Source organism: Mus musculus, chromosome 5, assembly GCF_000001635.26.
Source record: "Mus musculus strain C57BL/6J chromosome 5, GRCm38.p6 C57BL/6J".
Classification (NCBI taxonomy): Eukaryota; Metazoa; Chordata; class Mammalia; order Rodentia; family Muridae; genus Mus; species Mus musculus.
Genome location: NC_000071.6, coordinates 127,457,315 through 127,480,189, shown reverse-complemented (window position 1 = coordinate 127,480,189; position 22,875 = coordinate 127,457,315). Strand labels below are relative to the sequence as shown.

Below are 22,875 nucleotides of genomic sequence, written 5' to 3'. Positions count from 1 at the left end.
TAAATATTTTATCTTATTTCTCTCATCTTATTAGCTCTTGGAAATTTTTATACAATGTTTTTTGATCACATTCATGTCTCATCTCAATTCCTTCCATAGCCACCCCCCTCTTCCCTACCCACCTAACTTTGTGTCATTAAAAAATTTATTGAATACAATCCATGCTACCCACATACTCTTGCCTATGTGGTCCTCATTGGAGTATGGTCAACCTACCAGGGGTCCGTATCCTTAAAGAAAACCACTTTCATTCTCCTAGTAACTGTTGGTTGCCAACAGCTCCGGAGCTAGCTGTGGGACTTTGTGCCCGCCTCTCCGCTCCATGCTGGGATTTTAAGGAGTCTCCCACCATAGTAATAACACGCCCATTTGATAGAATGTGTGATGGTTACTACCGACTGTCAGTTTGACAGAATCTACATGCACCCAGAGGCATGTCTATGGCCTGTGGATTTAGCTCGTCTTGCTTGTAGGTGGCAGCATCCCAGGACCGAACCACCACCACCACCACCACCACCACAACAAACAGACAGTGATGCTCTGCGCACCAGCATCATCTCTATCAGTTTCCTGACTGCAGATGCTATGTGACCACCTTAGCCCTGCCCCTGCCACCACAGTGAAAGCTTCCCTACTGACACCATGGCTTCCCTACTGTGATGAACTGTGCCCACTGGGAGCCAGAATCAATCTCTGCGGTTGCTTCCGTAAGGTGTTATGTCATCGCACATAGCAATGAGTTAAGTAATCAATACGAACAGGGACCATGGGGAGTTAACAGTGACCATTCTCAAGATCATAAGACAAATGGGAGCTTGTTCTATCACCACCTGCCTGGCCCAGAAAGGGCACAGAACACGCCAGGAAAGCAGGGGCTTTGCCCTGCAAAGAGAGGAGGTCTGGGGCTTGCACAGCTGTTCCTGTCATTATTACCAGGAGCACACATGAGCTCTTGGCCTTAGTATCACAACTGTCCCACCACACCAAGCCACTCTAGTGCTGGCTGGAACTGCTATGCCAAGTGCCTGAAACATCTGGAAGAATCTGCTCTTTGTAGAGGAGCCCTCGTTTTCACGATGTGTATCTCCTGTGTGCGCCTGCGGTGTGTGCATTTATATATGCCTGTACGGTTTGTTAGTTTCTGCATAGGCATGGTGGCATGCGCATGTCAGGCCTGTAGTTGAGAGCAAGGATCAATCACCCTTCATCACTTTTCTACCTTTCTACCTTAGTCCCTGAGGCAAGGTCTCTCAATCAAACCCAGAGCTCACTGATAGGACTAGGCTTACTCTGGGGACCTCTTTCTTACCCCCCCCCCCCCGTTCCTACCTTCTGAGGTTGGAATTAGAGGTAGCTTGCCACACCTACCCACCCAGCACGTACATGGGTTTCCTGGGGACTCCTAACTCTGGTCCTCACATTTGTACTTTAACTGATGAGCCAGCTGTCTTCTCTAGGTTCACCCCCCGCCCCCGCCCACTGACATTTTACTGGCTGGGCCTCAGTGGACTCCCTCGGATTCCAGTCTCACCTTCAATCCTGGTGACCCTCTGCCTCACAGGGCCCACCTTCCGCGTTAAGACTCACTATTATTAGAGCCCTGCTTGCGGTAGACACCCTTAGCTCTTCCTCCTTTGTACTGTGCTCTTGACGGCTTGGGCTGTGACAATCAAAGATCAAAGCCGACATCTCCCAGCCTCTCTTACAGGGAGGTGTGGCCACGAGCCTGTTCTGCTCACGAGAAATGATAGGTGCAGGTTCAGTGTCCCTTTAGAAGAGGAGGCAGGTTTTCTGTTTCACCACGGTTAATCCCAGTGGCTGGAGTTCTCAGTAGGGGATAAGCCATTGTGGGTGGAAGTGGGCGTAGCTACACTTTGGGGGTGATGGAGGGACAAAGCAGGAGTCTGAGCACTCAGCATCTTTGCTGAGTAAAGCTTCCAGTAAAAGAAGGAGGGGGAGGGGGAGGGGAGGGGAGGGGGAGGGGGAGGGAGAAGGAGGGGGGGTTGTTCTATCTGTCACAGAAACATCCCTTTTACTAATAAAAGAAACCACCTCCGTCTATATAGTGAGCACCTTGGTCCCTGATAGCCGCCTCCCTGTGTGGAGAGTAGGAATACACGCCCCAGCAGCCCACAGAGGACCGGGCGTGACTTGCCTTTATCCTTACTTAAGCACCAGCGCATCCTCCCAGGGTAGAAAATTAAGGACATGATGGATGAGTTGTCTCTGCCATTTAGCTGGCCTAATTTATACACTGCTGGTGAGAAAATGCTGCACTTGAGACAGAACAAGTACGGAATAGTAAGGACCACTTATGAAGAATTAATGTGATCCCTGGGAACAAAAGGGGAAAGTTATCCGACTACCCGGGAAAGGCACCAATGGCTTTGCCATTGATAACAAAAACGTGTTACGCTGTCTTTGAGAAGGGTGTGAGGTCTGCCAGACCTGACTGATTCAAAGTTATTCAGATATCCTCTCTGCTGGGAGTGTGTCTTCCCACACTGCTTTAATTGTTTCTTTTGAACGAGTTGTTAGCTTTTCTTCTGAACAAAAGATTCAAAGCCTTTCCCGCCTTAGGGAGTCTGGGTGTCACTTTCAGAAGACTTGGAATGGCAAGGCGACGGAATGAGGACACATGGGCACATGGCGATTAGGAAGTGGGTGCCTGAGGTCCCTGATCTATGGTGACCAGACTCTGAGGCGTATAGAGACCAAAAGATCATATACACAGCCAGTCTTTATGTTTTTAATGTATCTAAATGGCCACCCTTGTCTTCTCCATTTTCCAACTAGACATTTTGCCAGTGAGCTTTTGTTCATAAGTATGATGGTGCCACCTCCCTGTTGGTGACATTTTAAAGGTTAGGAAGCACTCCCTTCCTGCCTCTGCCTGGCCAACCCTGATCTTTGGTTGCTGTTGTTACCCTTGGATCACGGCAACAGAGATGGATCCTGTGTGTTAGCGCACACGACGCTCCCGACTGGTTCCTGAGCACATGAGAGCAGAAGTCTAGCTGCAGGAGGGAGCCAGACCGCACTGGGTTTGTAGTGCAGAGCAGATTCTCTTTAATTCATACCACTTTAAACACGGCCTTGCTTACAAGCAATTGACCCAGATTCAAGTAATACCGTCCTTTATTGGACTTAATAACACACAGCACTTCTCTAGTGAACTTGCTTCTCAGATCACCTTCTGTCTTTCTGGAGACCGATCAATGTCATGAGGGTGGGTGAGTGTGCAGGCCAGTCACATGAGCTTCAATACCCCCAGGGTTTGCCAGACACTCCATCATGGTTTGATTAATGAATGCGGATGTAAAGATTCCAGCCTCACTTTGAGGTTTTCATAAAAAGCGAGTGTCACAAGAAGGCACCTTCCTATGAGGATCTAGCATATTCAAAATCAACACATGAAGACTCTTTAGGGTCTGAGGTTTGGGGGAGCAGCTACATCCTGCAGGCTTCTGAATCCCAGGGGGGTAGCCTTGCAGAGAGATAAGAATGGCTGAGAACCGTATGTCCCTGTGTATGGCAAGTTTCAAGGTTGACAAAGCTTTGTGGCTTTTGTCACCTGAAATAACATCTTAATAACTTGTCTGAATGTCCTACAGAGCCCAGTGGCCCCATACTTTCTAACTAAAGGCCAGGGTGATAGCTCAGTCTATAAAGTGCTTTGTGTGTAAGTATGGGGATCTGAGTTCAACCCACCTAGAAGCCAGAGCCACATGAGTAAATCCAACCAACCAACCAACCAACCAACCAAAAACAAAACAAAACAAAACAAAAAAAACAAAAAAACAAAACAAAAAACCCAAACCCACAATTGGGCTTCCCAGTGTGCTTTGGTAATCTCAGTCCTGGGGAAGCAGAGATGAGAGAGCAAAATGTAGAGCCGAGCAGCTACTGAAACTCTACCAAGAGTTAAGGACCATCCTGAGGGCCCGGAAACAGTTCTGTGTGCACAAGCACTAGCTGAGCAAGTCTGATGGGGGCAGATGGAGGCAAGTCTGATAGGGGCAGATGGCCCCATAGTGGGAGACTCTAGAACTTTAAGGAGGCGGGGCTTAGGTCGGTTACTAGTGATAGGGTCTTTGAAGAAAATAGGCCAGCCCTGGCTCTGCTCTCATCATTTGCTCCCTGTCTGTCATGATACGAGATGCTCTGGCCACAGGAATGCACCAAGATCCCTGCCATACCTTCTTGGTCACGATGGACTCGAAGGGCTCTTTCCTCTTCTCACTTGGTTCCATCAGGCACTATGTCATATTGACATGGAAGTAACACACGGCCTCAGATGAGAATCCCCCTCTGGGGCTCTAGGTAAGCTAATCTATAAGGGAGGGCAGATCAACCATCAACCAGTTCTAAAATATTTTGCATATCAGGGCCTGGAAAAACAGGTTCCCCAAGCCCTTTTCTACAGTTAATTATAGATGAGAGAAGAGTTTGACAGCTTGATAACTTGACACAAGTCAGCTCAGGGCAGATGCTGAGAAGGACCAACTTAATATCTTGTGTGTCAGTGCACACAGGGAACCACTTGCCACACCGAGTCAGGAAGGGAGAGATTAAACGTTCCATTCTAGCCATGGGCTCGGGCCCAGCGGGCAAAGCACTTGGGCCCTTGGTGTAAGAAGACAGGCCGAATAGCACCTCTTCCTGAAGGAGTGGGAGAAGGACTTAGAATAAGACAGAGGTGGGGAGGCATTAAAACAGACACAGCAACCATTAGTATTAATGTCACTCTGACAAGCATGTAACCTTGACTTCCCAGAGTCTCAGGTATATGTTGCTGTGCCACAACACTCCTCTCCCCACACTCTAGTGGACTAAAACTAAAGCAATCATTTCATTCTCTTGTGGTTTCAGTGAATCAGACATTCTAGAAAGGCGTGTCTGGGTTGTTTTGGGTTGGGGAATCTCCTCCTATCCTCCTAAACCCTTGTATGCTCAGATAAGGGGCTGAGGTAATGAGGGCGGAGCTAGTTGATGTCACCTTTCCCTTTATGAAACTCGGGGTTCCTCCCTGGAGTCTGTCCACAGAATCTGGCTGGACTCCCTCCCCACACGGCAACCGCAGACTCATCAGACTGCCTGGTTGGGGGCTTTCTGTTCTGTTCTGGCCCAGGGACAGAAGTCATACAGTGTCACTTCTGTTGAGGAATATTAGCCAATCAGAAAGCTCACTTGGTTCCAATGGGAGGGAACTAGACATGGCCTCCCAATAAGGAGGGAGAAGAAAGGTGTGTGAGCTGGCAACAGGGACGGTGTATACTTCACAAAAACGCAGCCAGTCCATGGCCTTGAAGTCACTATGAGGCTGTGGATGATGGATCTCAGATCTCCCAGCCTCCACCTTCCAAGTGCTGAGCTCATAGGCATGCGCCATAATGCCCTGTTTATGTGTGGTGCATGCTAGGTGAGCTCTCTACCCACAGAGTCACACTCTCAAGTCTGTTGTTTGGAAGCAGGTGATGCTAACACTCCATATTCACAGGCGACAGTGTGATCATGTGCCAGGCTTCCCACACTATGGGTTCCACAGGGGCCCAGGCCATGGGCATTGCCTTCTGTCCCTAGTATCTCTGTAGAAGCATCTGATTTATATTAATTTCCTCTACTGAAGCGAGACTTGCCCAAAAGGTGAACCACGGGGTTTGCGCAGCACCAACCTTTGAGAAACCTCTGTGATACCTTCAGAGATCAGACATCAGTCTGAGATGCTGACTGTGCTGTGAAATACCACGCTGTGAGGGGGTACCCTTGGTGGGCCCATGCCAGGGTGTGGCCCTGAGAAATGACGTCATGCAACAGACCTAGTGTGAAAGGGGTTTGCTTGGGGGAGGAGGGGGTGAGAAGTGAGGGCCTGGGGAAGGGATAGAGGCAGACAAGTGGACATGTAGGTAGACAGACAGACAGGAGCAGAGCCATGAGGGTGGAAGAGAGGGAGCAGAGAACGGAAAGAGGGGATGGTGGGAAGAGAGTGAGAGAGAGTGAGAGAGTGAGAGAGAGCAAGAGAGTGAGCGAGAGCAGCAGAGAGGAGGGGGGAGGGGAGGGGAGGGGAGGGGAGAGGGGAGAGGGGAGGGGAGGGGAGGGGAGAGGGGAGAGGGGAGGGGAGAGGGGAGAGGGGAGGGGAGAGAGGGGAGGGGACGGGAGGGGAGAGGGGAGAGGGGAGGAGAGGAGAGGGGAGAGCAAAAGCTACTCAGGTTCTTTTATATGCAGCATACACCTGTTGCCACTGTGCTGTGGCATATGGCATTGGCAGGTCATGACGTAAGCAGTTGCTAGGTCCCTGAGAGCAGGCCAATGGAAGCACCTGTCTGTTAACAGACTGGCCCTCCAGAAACTAGGATTCTTTCATATCTTTCACTTCCCCCCAGGTCCCACACTCAGGTGTCTCTAGCAAATCCTCTTAAGGGATTTACTCCCTACAAATGACAGGGCATATCAAACAGCCCCCAGCACCTAAGCTTTCCACACTGCACCAAACATGCCCAGAGTCTAGGAAACTGATGGTCTAATGTGTGGTTCAAGTAGGAAGGAGAAAAGATTATAGCAAAAAAAAAAAAATTACACAGTTTGTACATCCACACATGCACCTGTTTTGAAGGTCCACATGAGCCTGCTATACACTTGGGAGTGGCAGGGGGTGGGGGTGGGGGTGGGGCACACTTCTTTCTTGGAGAGCCCAGGATGTACCTACATACCACTGAGATGGAGATTTTAATGTGGTTGCTTGCTGTCTCCGAGAGAGGACTTGGGGTGGGCAATTTCCCTCTGGAGGAAGGGGATTATCTTACTATATCATTCCCTGAGCTGCTATTTACAGTAAGCAGCCCTGAGCTTGCTCATACTCCAGCATCCTTCAAAAAACAAATAACCTCCTACAGCTAACTCTAAGGCAGGCAATTGAGACCACTTAGATGAATGCTAATGGGTATTTTACTTACCATTTTCAATGATTTTTGCTTTCTGAAAAGCCCTTCTCGTTTATTACCTGCCTGATTTACATCATCACCCTCCCCCCCTCCCCAGCATCTAGTCCCTGAAGCTTCATGCACTTGGGTTAAGAGAACAGGGGTGCCAGCTGCTGTGGCGGCTGCTGCAGGAAGGTGGGAGAAAGACATCAGCTTCGTGCTGTATTCTATGGAGGCACATGGACGTCAGGAGGTCTACCCATAAGATCACCTGATAGCTGACCTGCCACTCAACAGGAGGAAGGGTGGGTAGGACAAAAGAGTATGCTCTATCCCTGGTACTAGCGTATCTGTAAGGCTGCAGGTGGTTGGGGAAGAGGGAGCAGAGATCGGATGCATTTCCCCTTCTTCTGGAAATGAAGGGGTGTCTGTATGACTGGTTCTGTTTAGAAAAAGATCCTGTGGTGGAAAAAAACAAAACAAAACAAAACTGATGGTGGCTCAGCCTTTTAAGCTTATTTTCTCTAAGTCCCTGGCTTGGAAACAGGAAGTAGTCTTGTTCCAGGATGACTTTTTGAGGCAGCCTCTCTACCTGGAATTTACAGATAATCAACTTCCTGATGCCAACAGGGCTCTATTGTGGCGGGAGCCTGGCCGCTTTTGCAGAGGGTTTACTAACTGTGGAACCATCTTCCTATACAAAGAGCCTTTTGCTGAACCCTCTACGCTGTGGTTTTAAAACAGCTAGCTGTTGGGTGTGTTGGTACTTACCTGTAAAAGCAGCCCCCCCGGGAGGACAGGGGGAAAGTTGAAGGCCAGTGTGAGACCCACACAGTGAGTCCAAGCCAGTCTGGGCTATTTGACTAGATACTGGCTTAAAAAAGGAAGGAAGGAAGGAAGGAAGGAAGGAAGGAGAAAGAGAAGGAGAGAGAGCGAGAGCGCGCACAAATGTACAAAGTATAGTAGATTTGATGTGACAATTGCTCTAGAGAAACCTGTTGCTCTGACCACACAGGGCGCCATGCATTCCCACCTGGGAAGCTCTGAAAGCCGAAATGATACACTGCATCGTTCTATTTAGGCAGGCGAGGCTTGCTTCCCTCTGCAACACTTCTAGAATGGGAACAGGTAAGTTCTGCCTACCTCCCAGCAGGACACCAATGACTCTGATGACATCTGTCCATGGTTCTGAAGCTTCAAAGGCAGGCTTCCCTTGGGCTGACCCCCTAGCTCTGCAGCTTAGATGATTTGCTTGACAGCTGCCATGGGACATTGCCTCCCATGCCTCCATTTCCAAAGAGGATTGTCATCTCTGACGAAGGGGACACCCAACAAATGGACACATGCCCTGTTTGAATTCTCTTGGATTCTTGGGGTTGTTCTGGAACAAGTCCCGAACACCCACATCACCGGAACTTCTGTCTGCTTCTCAGCATTCTCTCAGCTGCCAGCCTCTCCCTTGAGCCTGATTCCATTCACTCTTGGGTACCAGGCTCTGCCTTCCCCAGTTCACTCATATTCCTATTCCTATCCTATCTGTCTGTCTGTCTGCCACTGTGTCTCTCTCTATCTTTCTGTCTCTCTGTCTGTCTCTCTGTCTGTCTCTGTCTGTCTCTGTCTCTCTGTCTCTCCCTCTCTCAAGTCAAGTATATGGCTTTCTGCTGCTAGTGCCATCGAATTGGACCACAACACAGTTTTTATATTTTATTATTTTTAATAAAAGACTTATTAAAAATAATAAAAGATTTATTTTTTAAATTATATGTATATGTGTTGCTGTGTGTAGGTATGTACCTTATGTGTGTCCAGGAGACCACAGAGGCCAGAAGAGGGAGTCAGATCCCTTGGTGCTGGAGTTATAGGCATTTTTTTTCCTTGTTTCTTTGAGCTATAGGCATTTGTGAGCTGCCATGTGGGCGCTGGGAAATGAACCCTGGTCATCTGCAAAAGAAGCAAGCACTTCTGACGGCTAAGCCAGCTCTCCAGCCCTGGTTTTGATATTTTGATTGTATTTGTATCTGATTCCTTTTGGTTGTGCAGCTGAGGCATTCCCTCCTCAGACCATTGGTACACGCCAAAGCTACTTTTGAAAGAAAACACTTTCAGTCACTTACTTAAACATTCCGTTTGGGTTCCCTCTCCTTCTAAGCACCCTGATTCTTTATCTACCTGCCTGAGCACGTGCCTTTGGTGGTGGAGGCTGTCAGAAAGATTTAGTGAAACAATGTGCACATTTTATAAAATGCCGAACCCCAGGGAATACTCAGGGGCCTGTCCTGCACATTACAGAATGCTGAAAAATACACAGACTATTCCCGTGGCTCAAGTGTGGGCTTTTAAGGCACCAGGCTTGCTTGGGCGACAGCTTTTAACAGCAGTGCTTTAACAGCCAAACCTAAAAGGAAACTTCAAGTGCAGACTCAAGCTGCATTATGTCAAGGTGTTCGGCTGGGAACAGGAACATGGCTGGGTCAGGATTCCTGCAGCTGGTATCTGTGACCCAGAGCAGGCGCCAGCTGGATCATGACCTCAAAGGGAGGGGTTATACCTTCCAGCAACTAAGCCCCGTTCATTTCAGGGAGTGCTTCAAGAACTATCTTATGCCCCTGAAGAATGAGCTTATAAAAGATGGTTCAGGGAGTGCTCAGGGCAAAAGCACTTTTCAGATGAAAATTCCACACCAGGAGTCCAGGGGAGCCAGCTTTTCTCTTTCTTTCTGTTACCTGGAGGTCATTCTTCCAGGTCAGAGAGAGCACTTGCCTAATTGATCCCTAGCCGCTTGGGCAGGACTATCCTGGACACCGAGGTCTGAACAATGGCTCAGAACTGGGAAGGGAGATGAAAGGGAAATGCAAGAATGCAGAAATGAGCAGTAGAGTGAGTTCCAATTCAAGCCCACTGCTGTCTGCCCACACCCACACCCTTAGTCTTTCTGCCATAGCCATATCGGCCTCTGCCTCACGCCTGGCTCACTTAAGAGTCACATGGCTCTGATGGGGAAAGAGATGGACCTAGTGTTAACTGCTGTGTTGGTCTAAGTATGAAAGATTCTTTTATAGGCTGTTAGTGGAGTTTGCCTAAGAGCAGAGATGCTCAAGATGAAAAATAAATAAATAAATAAATAAATAAATAAAAGGCTTGGGGGTGGGGATCCATCCATAAAGTAAAGAGAATACACTCAGATGTGTGTGTAGCCCAGATACAAGCCATCTTCCTGGGTGTGGGGAATTCTGGCAAATGGCTTTGAGTCCCTGAATCCTCCAGTTCTTTTGAGGGAGGTTTTGAGTTAGGGAGAGAGGCCTCTATGCTATCTTTGTGAGTTTCCCAAGCAAGCTTTCTCTCTCAACTTTTTTTCCTGAGAGGCCACTTCCCTAGGGGAGGCAGGAGTGGGCTCTTTTGACTCCGAGTCTCAGGCTGGGCTAGCCAGAAGCAAACTCTGGGTTGGGGAATCATTTAAAAGTAGTGAATTAACAGGGAATTTTCTTTCCCTGTTCGAGGAGAAAATAGAAAGCAAGAGAGAAGAAAATGGTCCCAACACAGGAAAGAGGTCCAGCAAGGGCTGTTTTCAAAATCACAGCTTCCAGCCAGTTCATGTGGGGAGCTCACAACAGTGTCCTGAAATGTTTGGTGTTGTCCACGTGTGACAGCAGAGCTGGGCTTTTGCACCACATCTGACCTCACAGGTAGGGCAACCGAGGAAGAAAAAGCCCCAGGTTTCTTCCAGTGATTGGCAAGAGTGGGCTAAAGGTATCCTTCAGCCTAGAACCATGCTCCAATGAAATGCTTCATACTGTAGGATATGAAGGCAACTGGATTGTTGGGGACTAGATTGTGACACACAGACACCTCCGTCCCCAGCTCCATTCATATACTGAAGCCCCATACCCTGCTGTGGCTATATTTGGAAACTAGACATTTATGGAAGTAATTAAGTCTAAAGGAGATCCTGGGAGGGCCATAACCTGATGAGAGTGGATGTACTAAATCCAATTTTGACTTAGCGTGAGCTGTCATGCTAGAGACCTGTTGTAGATGGGAGATGACTGGACATGCAGAGAACGTGGAAGGAACAGCATTAAGTAAGTCACCACAAATATCCCTCCTTCACTCAAACACCACCAAGCCTCATCATAAGCTGACCACAGGTGTGTGGCCTGTCACATGTCAGTGCTGGGCCCATCTTTGGGATAGGCTTCCAGAGTCAAACTCCAGTCAGTCAGTCAGTCAGTCAGTCAGTCAGTCAGTCTGCCTCTGTCTCTTTGTTTCTCTCTGACTCTGTCTCTATCTCTCTGTATCTCTCTCTGTCTCTCTCTCTGTCTCTGTATGCATGTCAAGGGACAATTTGTAGGGGATCCCTTCTCTTCTTTTACCAATGAATTCTGGGTATTAAACCCAGATTGTCAGGCTTGGCAGCAAGTGCCTTTACCCATGATGCCATCATTGGATCCACCTTGCTTTTCGAACATGAGTCTCTCACTGGCGTGGGCTCCTCAGTCAGTCTAGGTAGGCTGACTGGCTGGGAAGCCTCAGGGAGCACTGGAATTATAAGAGCAGACCACCATGCCTGACTTTTTATATGGGTTTGAGGGGGCTGAACTCAGGCCCTCCGTGCGTACACAGCAAGCCCTCTGCTCATGGGCCCGCTCCTTAGCCCCAGCAAATCCTCTTTTATGAGCTGGAACTCCAGGATGTAAGCAAGCTCTTGAAATACAGCTGCAGCTTCCACAGCTCCAAACGGGCAGCTCTCCTAATTGTTGACACTCACGAGGGACATTTAGAGAGCCAAAGGCAAGACGCAAAGTACTCTCGGTGTCTCCAACTGCCACCAGCCAGCATCCCACAGAGAGGCTCCTGCAGGCAGCCACAAATCACGAAGCTGGGTGTGTGTGTGTGCAGTCTGTGCCAACAGAATCCTTAGATAATTGGCTGAGTTTGTCCTTGAAGCAAGAATACTTGGTACACATGTCCTGATAAGGGCTGTCTGCTTCTGCCAGGTTGGTCAGGGAGGCCAGTTCCCATGACCAGGGCAGCTTCAGGCATGGGAGAGCTATTCCTGTCTGTCTTCCTCAGAGGCCTGGGGGAGCTTCCCTGGTGAGGACTGTGGATTCTGAAACAGATGACCTGAGCACAGACCCCTGCCCCAGATGTCCCCTTCTAGCATTTCAGGGACTGTAAGTGTGCTGCAGGCTCTTCGCAGCAGGAAGTTCCATGCACATCTCTGTGAATGGTGATTATGCTACCAAGCAGGGTGAGCAGCTCCGTGGGTAAGGTGGAGCTGGACTTGGGTACAGTTGTTAGGAGGGTTTACCCTGGATAGCTTAGTGGGGGTCTGATAACATCATAGTGTGCCTGGAGGTCAAGGTAGGAGGTAGTAGACTTGGAGATCTGCTCATAGAACAGAAACTATCTAGGACAGCTCAGAAAAGAGATGACTGGCTGAGGCTGGCTCTATGGGTGTGGGTCAGCCACAGTCAAGGAAACAGGATTGCAGGCTCCCAAAGACAAGGCAAGGGACTCTCCCAGGAGCTCTTCTGCTACCTGTGTCGATTCCCAGTGAAGCCACTTGTATTCTGAACTCAAGAATTTTCAGGTGATCAGCTTAAGTCATTTCAAGTGACTCTTAAGTGCGTCTCAGGTGACATTTTCCAGACATAAGAAACAAACACCCAAAGCAATGTAGAGGCAGAATGGGTGACAGAGGCCACATCTCCCCATGTCCTAGAAAGCTGGCCCACCAGCCACTCTCATGAGGAGTTTTCTCAATCGAAGTTCTCTCCTCTCAGATGACCCTGCCCCATGGCTTGTGCCAAGTTGACAAAGGGTCAAATGAAGACAAGCTCAATGGGGAACAGAGATGAGGATCCTTCCCTGCACACCTGTCCCCCACCATGATGCTTTAGACCCTGAACAGCACTTGGTTGCATGCCTGCCTTGAGACTAGGGTGTGCAGACACTCAAGAGGCTATAAGGATACACTGCCGGGGCTGGGAGGTGACTCAGTTGATAATGTAGCACAAGAGTCTAGGTTTGATCCCCTTGTGGAACCATGTGGGGAATAAGGGTGGGTGTGGTGGCATGTGCTTGCCATTGGGGATAAGAAGACAGAAGGATTTGCAGATTGCTGTCCAGTCAGCTATTTGACCAGTGAGAAACACTGTCTTAAACAAGGTGGATGGTACCTGAGGAACAAGAGCCAAGGTCATCTTCTGGCTTAGATACACACACACACACACACACACACACACACACACACACACACACACACACCCCATATACATATTTCACTGTCTTAAGGTCTAAGACCTGTGCTGATTTGCTGTACAGTGATAGACAAATCCAACCTTTTGTGTGATCTGCCAGGAGCTGGCTCAAGAGTGCCACACACTCTGGGTACTTAAGATCAGGCAGGATTCTGACACAGGGGTACCTACCTACCCAGCACAGAGTGGAGAGCCTCCCAGGGCCTCCTAAGTGTCCAAGCAAGGGATGGGTCTGAAAGGGGACACGTATCAGTGTCGCCCAGAGATCAGGCTCCCCTGCAGCAGGTGGTTGTTTCATGATATGTGCTAGGCCCTGATGTATAAACACTGTCCCTGAAGCTGAGTGACAGCTGTCGTGAGGTCCTGGCTGTCACAGTCTGGGATGGGTGTTTGAGCACACTGATGACACTGGCTCTTCCATAGCAAGGGTTCTGAAGGGGGGCAAATCACTTAGGGAAACTGAGAGCAAGCAGGCCTAGCCAGGTTCCCTCTACCACATACAATACACCTGCTTGTGACCACCCAGAGTCAGACTGGTGGCAGTACACCTGTCATAAAAAAATAAATAAAAAGAAGAAGCTATCCTGAAAATGGCTACATAGAAATCTGTCCAAGCCATTGAGAGAGGGGCTGGAGAGATGGTACCATTGTTACAGGCACCGACTGTTCTTACAGAGGACATGACACTCACTTGATGACTTGCAACCGCCTGTAACTACAGCTCCAGGGGATCTGACACTCTTTTCTGGCCTCTGTGGGTACCAGGTACAGATGTGAAGCACCCCTTTCACATAATTCTAAAAAAATAATAATTGAAAACAAAATCCCTCTGAAGAACCAAACTGGGAAAAACAGGTGCACTCTGTACTCTTCCAGGGACACAGCAGCCTCCAGCCAGGGTTCTCAGAAGCCCCAAAACACACAGGGCTGACTGCGTGTCTCTTCAGAGTTTTCTACAAATGTCTCATCTCCCTTTCGTGGATTCTCAGGCTGTGTCTGACACAAAGAACTATTTACATGTGTAAGTTCGCTATCTGTTAATTAACAAGCCTGCCTTCATTTACTTAAATGTCTATAGTGATTATATTTTACACAAAGCCAATTGGAAAAACTTCATGTGTTTTCTAACCTCCCCTATAACTAAGGGCCCAGGCACACATTTCTTTCTGGTCATTCCTCCAACCCCTATCTCCAGGTCAAAGACAGAGACACTGAGATATGCTCAACAATTCTTCCAGGGGTTACGAGCTACCATAGGGATGGCTGGGGCAGAAACCAGGAGCTGTTCAGCAGGACAGCTGTCTTTCACGGTTGCGTGTTAAAGGCGGGGCCTGCAGAGAGTTCCATGGGTCTAAGAATAGAGTGCCCATAAACAAAAGTAGAGGAGTTTTCTGCAATAGCTGTATCAGGAAATCTGGGAGCACCCTTGTATGTAGGGTAAGCATTAGGATGGAATAGTTGTTTTCTAGAAGTATTTTGACCTCAAAGAAATCATTGTAGAAAAAAGGACTGTTTTCTGTTATCCATAGTTGTCTTTCTAGAAGAACTCTACAGCCTGTGCACGACGACTTTGGTCAAAGACAGCCCTGAAACCCCAGGAACATCTTGCATTATTGAATACTGCAAACTGTAGAAAGCAAGGACTCAAGTTGTAGAGGTGTGTCATTTTCCTTCAGGAAACATATAGATTAGACCAGGGGTTTTGGGATGAGGAACTTGATTTACCCCCCCCCCCCACCGTTTAAAACAACTTTTGTGTAACAATTACTAACTAGGCTTTTGGTTGGCTGCTCAACACCCAGTCCATAGAGGCTGGCTCTCCCTGCGGCCAGCCAGGCGTTTAACTCATTCTTGAGTGACCCTCTTTCTTTGATCAACTCTAGAGACTCAGAACACTGACAAACGGCAGCATTTTAAGGGTCAATTAAGACATGTCCCATAACTGAACCTTTCTTCTCTAAATCTAAGTTTCTTTAGGAAAACACACCGAGAGAACAGGTCTAGAGAGCCCAGACAAGGGAACACGCTTCTGATGGAAAAACAAAACAAAACAAAACAAAGCAAAACAGACAACGCTGTGTGTACAAGGAAATATCACAGAGTACTCCATTCCTATGTATGATTGACACCCACCATTCAAAAATTAAAACTCCAACAGTGGAGATGCCAGCCGTACTGAAGTCAGGTCCATCTACCTGTGGACAGCTCTCAGGAACCTGTCAACCTCTGTGGCTGTGTTTTACTGACCTAAGCAAAAACTAAATGTGTCAGAGAAACAGCTGGGGTACCAAATTTAGAAAGGGTTTCAATTGTTCATAAGGGAATTCTATGTCACTCAGGTTGGCAAAGCAATTCTTTTCTTAAGCGATGGCATGCAAGCCGGCACTGAGAAACCAGGCTGTTCCAGTGAGGACACACACAAGTCGGTTTGAGTGTCTCTTAAGGAACTATTTGAGCCCATACTAAATGCTATCAGGATACTGATGTGAGAACCATCTTCCTTACACACTCAAGACCATTTGCATCAAGTATACAATGTATTCTGAGCATAGCCCCCTCTCCCCAACATCCTCCCCTTTCTATCCTTCTCATTCCCTACAGATGAGCAGAAAGCCATTCTTCTAGATATATTTCTCATAATGATTAAAACTCTTCTATCAGCAATCACAAAGATGGGATCAAACATAATATGCATGATGAGGTAGAGGGTTCATTGTGTTGGGCAATTATTGTTAACTTGACGTAAACCAGAGTCACCTGGGGAGAGGAAACTTCAGTTGAGACATTGCGTCCTTAAGATTGGCTATCTGTGGGGGGCAGTTTCTTGACCGATGACTAATTTGGGAGATCCCAGTCCATTATGGGTGGTACTACATCTGGGCAAGGTGGCCCTGGATGCTATAAGAAGCAGGCTGAGCAAGCTTGGGGAGCAAGCCAGTAAGCAGCACCCCTCCATGGCCTCTGCATCAGCTCCTGCCTCCAGGTTCCTGCCCTGTTTGAGTTCCTGCCCTGACTTCCCTCACTGATGGACTGTAACCTGTAGGCCAGAAACCTTCTCCTTTCTCAGTTTGATTTTGGTCATGGTCTTTATCATGGCAACAGAAGCCCAAGCTAGAAAAGCCATTTCAATTTTCTGTTTTCCATGGGTAGTAGAGAGAGATTTTATGTGGAAGGAAGCTCACTGGTTAGCATTATCTAGGAGAATCAAGTCTGGAAACAACCTTGGCTCTTCAAAAATCACAGTATGCTGACTTGCATTAGGTTAAAGGCTTGTGGTGAAGTAGGATGTAGCTGTTATCCCTGTTTTAAAGAAGTACTTAACGCCAAAATGAAATGTTTCCTATGCAGATGAAAACAAAAAGCACCTTAAAACTCCCAGTGGATATTAGGATCCCAAACCTCTGAGGTAATTAACTTACTATGGATTTTCTGCGTGTGGAGATTGTGTATATGAGACCCTGGAAGGAGATGAGCCCACATCTTAGCAGCTGCTAGCGGGGATGCCTTCAAGTGACTTGAATTTTGTTTTCCAAAACAGTTAAGGGTAGTGTTCTTCATAGCCATGAAAGCACTCTCTTGAGGGGTAATCCACAGTGTCTATGGAGAGTCTCTGGGAGACTCCTCTTAGCCTCACAATTTGCCATCTCCTTCCCTCATTCTCAACGGTGACTAAATCTAACCTGTATGCAGAGGGAATATTTTGTCACAGCATCCTCTGATAAGCCAAGGAGGGCGAAAAAGCGCAGGGTGTGTGTGTGATGTCATTTCTGTTCCAATGCTCAAAGATCACAAGACTGGCGCCTACACATGCTGACAACCATCAGTCATCCGATACTCCTGTGGGCATTAGGTCCTGGGTTTAACATCTGGACCACTGATAGTCTCTGGACCAGCAATGGTCCAAGTGAAGCCAGACAAAGCTCGATGCAAAACCAGACTGCCCTGGAGGTGTTACTCACCTATTTCGTGCCCCAGGGCCCAGGCGCTGGCAGGCCACCGAGGTGGTGGTGTGCTTCCCTCCATTGCCCACCTCTTGCCTCACATCCCACTGCCGAGGCTCGCTGGTCTGCACGGTCAGGATGTTCACCCCCTTCTTCACCTTGGCTCTGTGGATGGAGGGAGTGAGAAAGGGTCACAGTGTTAGAATTGAGCTTTCAGAGAGCCCATTCAGAGGCCGCTATCAAAATGCACGGGGATGTGTCCCTGCTAGGACCACACATGGAGGTGAAAGTGATCCACAGCCCCACCTCCCCAAGGCTAAGGGATCATGGAACTTGCAGGAACATCCTAGGGAATTCTCTAAATGGCACAAGAAATTTGTTTTGTTTTGTTTTTTCGAGACAGGGTTTCTCCGTGTAGTCCTGGCTGTCCTGGAACTCACTCTGTAGACCAGGCTGGCCTTGAACTCAGAAATCTGCCTGCCTCTGCCTCCCAAGTGCTGGGATTAAAGGCATGAGCCACCACTGCCCAGCACACAAAAAATTTTTATGTGATCCCAGGCATGTATATCTACCAAGAAGGTAAAGAAAACATTTACTGGTAATATGTTTGTTTGTTTGTGGGTAATACACATGAGTTCAGTGTCCATGGAGGTCAGAAGGGGGCATCATATCCCCTGGAGCTGGTGTTATAGGTGCTTGTGAGTCACCATGTGGATGCTGGAAGCTGAACCAACTCAGGGTCCTCTACAAGAGCAGCCAATGCTTTTAACCATGGGGCCATGTCTCTAGCCCCTAAGAATGGGGCTTAAAGAAAGACTTGGGTAAGAAGTAAAAACCAAGGGAATGAAGACATGGCAGGGAATAACTCAGAAAGTGACATGGAAATTTAACAGCGCTGTGGGGTAGTATTGTTTATGAATTAGGTCAAGAAACTTCTAAAAGCAGGTAATTTCAGACTAGAAGTGACTGGAAGATTTTATATACAGTGGATGATAACAGGCCATATGACCAGTGCATATTTAAACACAAGGTATACAGAGGGGAGCCTCAGCAAAAAGCATTGTCCTGGTTAGCTTTACCGGACAACTCGATGTAGTCTGGAGTCATCTAGGAGCCTCCGTTGAGAACTGGAAGGATCAGATTGACCCATGGACATGTCTGTGAGGGACTATACTGTTAGTTGTTGTAGAAGAGTCTAGCCCACTGTGGGAAGCACCATTCCCTACACAGGGCTCCAGAGTCACATAAGAAAGCTGGCTGAGCATGAGCCTGCCAGCCCACAGCCAGCATCCCCAGGGTTCCTGTCATGCTTCTTTGTCTGTGAAGTGAGCACCTTGGTCATGTGTGGAATGGCAAGCAGGGCTGCTATCAAGTTCCTGCCTTGAGTTCCTTCAAAGGTGGACTGTGACTTGGGATTGTAAGTTACATAAACCCCCTTTTCTCTAAAAGTTGGTTTTAGTCAGGGTGTTTTGTCACAGATACAGAAGAGAAACAAGGACAAGAATCAAGCATCAGAGTAGAATCGGGAGTCCATGGCAGCCTCATGGATGTGACTGGAATAGCAGAAGCAACTTCTGACCCAAGCCCTGTCCCCACCCATTTACAGACTCAAGGTCCTCACCACATTAGTCTTCAAAACATTTATCCTCTATGCCCATGCTTGGGAAACCACAGGGGAGTTGCTCCAGCCAACCAGGGAGGAAGTGATGGGATACAGGGAACAAAGTCTGGACTTGAACAGAGAGACAGACACCCAGTGCACGGACAGCCTGAGACTCCCATCAGCAATGCTGTGGGACTTCTCATAGAAATGTGAAAAAAATGTGTTCATACCAGATAGGGTACCCATGACAAAGAAAAGATTCTTCGCTGGTGAGTGTACTGGGGTGATTGACAGGAGCATCTCTGACTCAGAGGCAGCTTCAATCACCCCTTCTCCCAGCACACCATGCGCAGGTAGCTCCACTCAAGAGTCTCTTCTTCCCTGGATGCTGTTAGCGCTTTATAAAACTTGGGGACCAGCTTTGTGACTATTTTATCTTTCCAGCTTCCCAAGCCAGGAAAGTTTCTTAGGTTTCTCCCCCAAGGAGGCAAGATTTCAGCATACAGGGAGTCTAACAGCCAACAGTGAGGTTTCTAACGATGTCTGCCTGTGATCTAAATGAGTACATCCTGAGATGTGACCAACGAGCAAAGAGTTTGGGAACGGGGGTGAGCTGGACATTCAGGGAAACAAGAAAAAAAAAACTAATAAAACTCAGGGCTGGAGAGGCGGCTTGGTGATTAAGAGCATGGACTGCTCTTGTAAAGGATCCAAGTTCATTTTCCAGTACCCGTATGGTAGCTCATAACTGCTTGTAACTCTAGCTCCAGGGAATCCAACTGGTACATACATACTCACATGCACATGCATGCACACATTAACACTCACACACATAAAGGTACTTTTAGTTTTATATTAAGTCACTACACGGTGGGCATTGTGACTTGACAACATAAGGACACTGACAAGTTCAAAGAGATGATGATGCATTTGGTGAACAATATTTAAAGGCACACTAGCCTGGGGAAGCCCCATCCTTCCTAGCAGAGATACTGACAACTCTTGGGTGTTCAAGGTCCTGGCACTCATGTGTGCTGCTACAAAGGAAGGCTTCATGCTGTGTGACTTGGCTGGAAAATGGTTTGGTTGCATTTGAATTTTGAGAGTCCAGATTTTAGCAAGGCTACAGTCATTTCTCCCCCATTGGAGTTCACATGCACTTGAAGAACCTGGTCGGTCTTGGTGGTGGGTAGTTCCATATCTGAGAGAGCTGGAGAGCTAGCCACTGAGGTGGGGGAAGGCCAAGAGCCGTAAGGGTTTCTGCTGGACAGAGATCACTTTCTTTGGTGAGAACAATGGGTGTTTTGATCTAGTCCATGCATTGAACAGGGGAGACGGCAGCCTGGATTCCAGAACTGGAAATTTGCAAGTAGAGTCGGCACTGGAGATGAAAAAAATAAGACCACCAACAGATTGGGAAAGGATCTTTACCTATCCTAAATCAGATAGGGGACTAATATCCAACATATATAAAGAACTCAAGAAGGTGGACTTCAGAAAATCAAATAACCCCATTAAAAAATGGGGCTCAGAACTGAACAAAGAATTCTCACCTGAGGAATACCGAATGGCAGAGAAGCACTTGAAAAAATGTTCAACATCCTTAATCATCAGGGAAATGCAAATCAAAACAACCCTGAGATTCCACCTCACACCAGTCAGAATGGCTAAGATCAAAAATTCAGGTGACAGCAGATGCTGGCGAGGATGTGGAGAAAGAGGATCACTCCTCCATTGTTGGTGGGAGTGCAGGCTTGTACAACCACTCTGGAAATCAGTCTGGCGGTTCCTCAGAAAACTGGACATAGTACTACCGGAGGATCCAGCAATACCTCTCCTGGGCATATATCCAGAAGATGCCCCAACAGGTAAGAAGGACACATGCTCCACTATGTTCATAGCAGCCTTATTTATAATAGCCAGAAGCTGGAAAGAACCCAGATGCCCCTCAACAGAGGAATGGATACAGAAAATGTGGTACATCTACACAATGGAGTACTACTCAGCTATTAAAAAGAATGAATTTATGAAATTCCTAGCCAAATGGATGGACCTGGAGGGCATCATCCTGAGTGAGGTAACACATTCACAAAGAAACTCACACAATATGTATTCACTGATAAGTGGATATTAGCCCCAAACCTAGGATACCCAAGATATAAGATATAATTTGCTAAACACATGAAACTCAAGGAGAATGAAGACTGAAGTGTGGACACTATGCCCCTCCTTAGATTTGGGAACAAAACACCCATGGAAGGAGTTACAGAGACGGAGTTTGGAGCTGAGATGAAAGGATGGACCATGTAGAGACTGCCATAGCCAGGGATCCACCCCATAATCAGCATCCAAACGCTGACACCATTGCATACACTAGCAAGATTTTATTGAAAGGACGCAGATGTAGCTGTCTCTTGTGAGACTATGCTGGGGCCCAGCAAACACAGAAGTGGATGCTCACAGTCAGCTAATGGATGGATCATAGGGCTCCCAATGGAGGAGCTAGAGAAAGTAGCCAAGGAGCTAAAGGGATCTGCAACCCTATAGGTGGAACAACATTATGAGCTAACCAGTACCCCGGAGCTCTTGACTCTAGCTGCATATATATCAAAACATGGCCTAGTCGGCCATCACTGGAAAGAGAGGCCCATTGGACTTGCAAACTTTATATGCCCCAGTACAGGGGAATACCAGGGCCAAAAAGGGGGAGTGGGTGGGCAGGGGAGTGGGGGTGGGTGGATATGGGGGACTTTTGGTATAGCATTGGAAATGTAAATGAGTTAAATACCTAATAAAAAATGGAAAAAAAAAATCAGGTGCCAAAGATGTTGATGACCTTTCTAAAGGTCTCCCTAGAAAAGGGGCAAGGAAAGAGAGGCCCATTGGACACGCAAACTTTATATGCCCCAGTACAGGGGAACGCCAGGGCCAAAAATGGGGAGTGGGTGGGTAGGGGAGTGGGGGAGGGTGGGTATGGGGGACTTTTGGTATAGCATTGGAAATGTAAATGAGCTAAATACCTAATAAAAAATGGAAAAAAAAAAAAAAGAAAAAAATGAGTCACTCATCCTTAGAGATACCCAGCATCGAGATAAGAAGTGGAGGTGAAGTGGCCAGACAGAGGCTGGCTTTTCCTGCACGGGTATGTGGACAGGAGACATAGCAGACTAGGACGGAGATCTCCACTCTAGTCACCTGCCTGTGTTTCTCTGCCCCATGCATAGCGTGTATCCTGGTCTCATATGCCCCGATTTATGGGCCTGATTTTGCTGGCCACTGACATTCCAAGCTATCATTTGTTATTTTTGATGCCTGTGCTGAGTCCTGAGCTGCTCAGCACAGGCTGGAGGCTGGGGTGTCTCAGGGTACCATCCAGCTGTGGATCTCCTCTTGGTGGCACTCCCAGCCTCCCAGCAGGTGCCCAGGCAGAGCCCACACATCCATCTTGCACATTCCCAGCCAGCGATCTCACTCAGTTCTAGCTGGTTAAAAACAATAGCTTTACCCGTCTTTTCCCAATATGTAATAAGGGGTGATTAAGTGTTCTTAGAGAAAAATCAATGCTCGGTACACATTTTGAACACCGAAAGGCTAATTTCCACCCACGAGGTATCTCCCTCTGGTCATTTGTAACCTCTTCGTGTAATGCTGTCTCCTGAAGCTGCTGAGTTCTTCTGGGATGAGTGAGCCTCTTGTGAGGCATGAGGGAGTTATTGGGTACCACTCAGTCTTGGATCCTGGGTACCTAGATTTTAAACCTAGGAGAGTATGTCAGAAGGTACAACCGTATAATCAGATGCTGTTTGTAGTGTACTGTCTACCCCCGTTAGCATATGTTGGAGTCCTAGGGTGCAGTCTCATTCACAAAGGGTCCTGCGGTGGTGGTAATGGTGGTGGTGATGGTGGTGGTGGGCTCACATGATGATTAAGCTGTTAAAGCTATTGCAACACAAGCATGAGGACTGGGGTTTGGAGCCAAAGAAACACAAGTAAATACTAGGTGGGTGTGGGAAGCCACATGTGCCGTTGCTGAGTGGCACTGACTACTGCTGGCCACCACGCATAAGATTGGACAAACAACCAATGTGTACGTATGCAGTAAAGTTTTTTGCAAAGACACTGCCTGGCCCAGGCATGATAATGAGGTTCTG

General features: G+C 47.8%; 1 protein-coding gene across 1 annotated transcript in view; it reads right to left on the bottom strand.

Annotated features, from left to right (window-relative positions):
* Positions 1 to 22,875, bottom strand: part of Tmem132c (transmembrane protein 132C) — a 323,965-nt gene that overhangs the window by 85,601 nt on the left and 215,489 nt on the right. Inside the window, exon 3 of the mRNA NM_175432.3 lies at positions 17,140 to 17,286. Coding sequence (NP_780641.2) covers positions 17,140 to 17,286 — 147 coding nt within the window. The remainder of the gene's footprint in view (positions 1 to 17,139; positions 17,287 to 22,875) is intronic.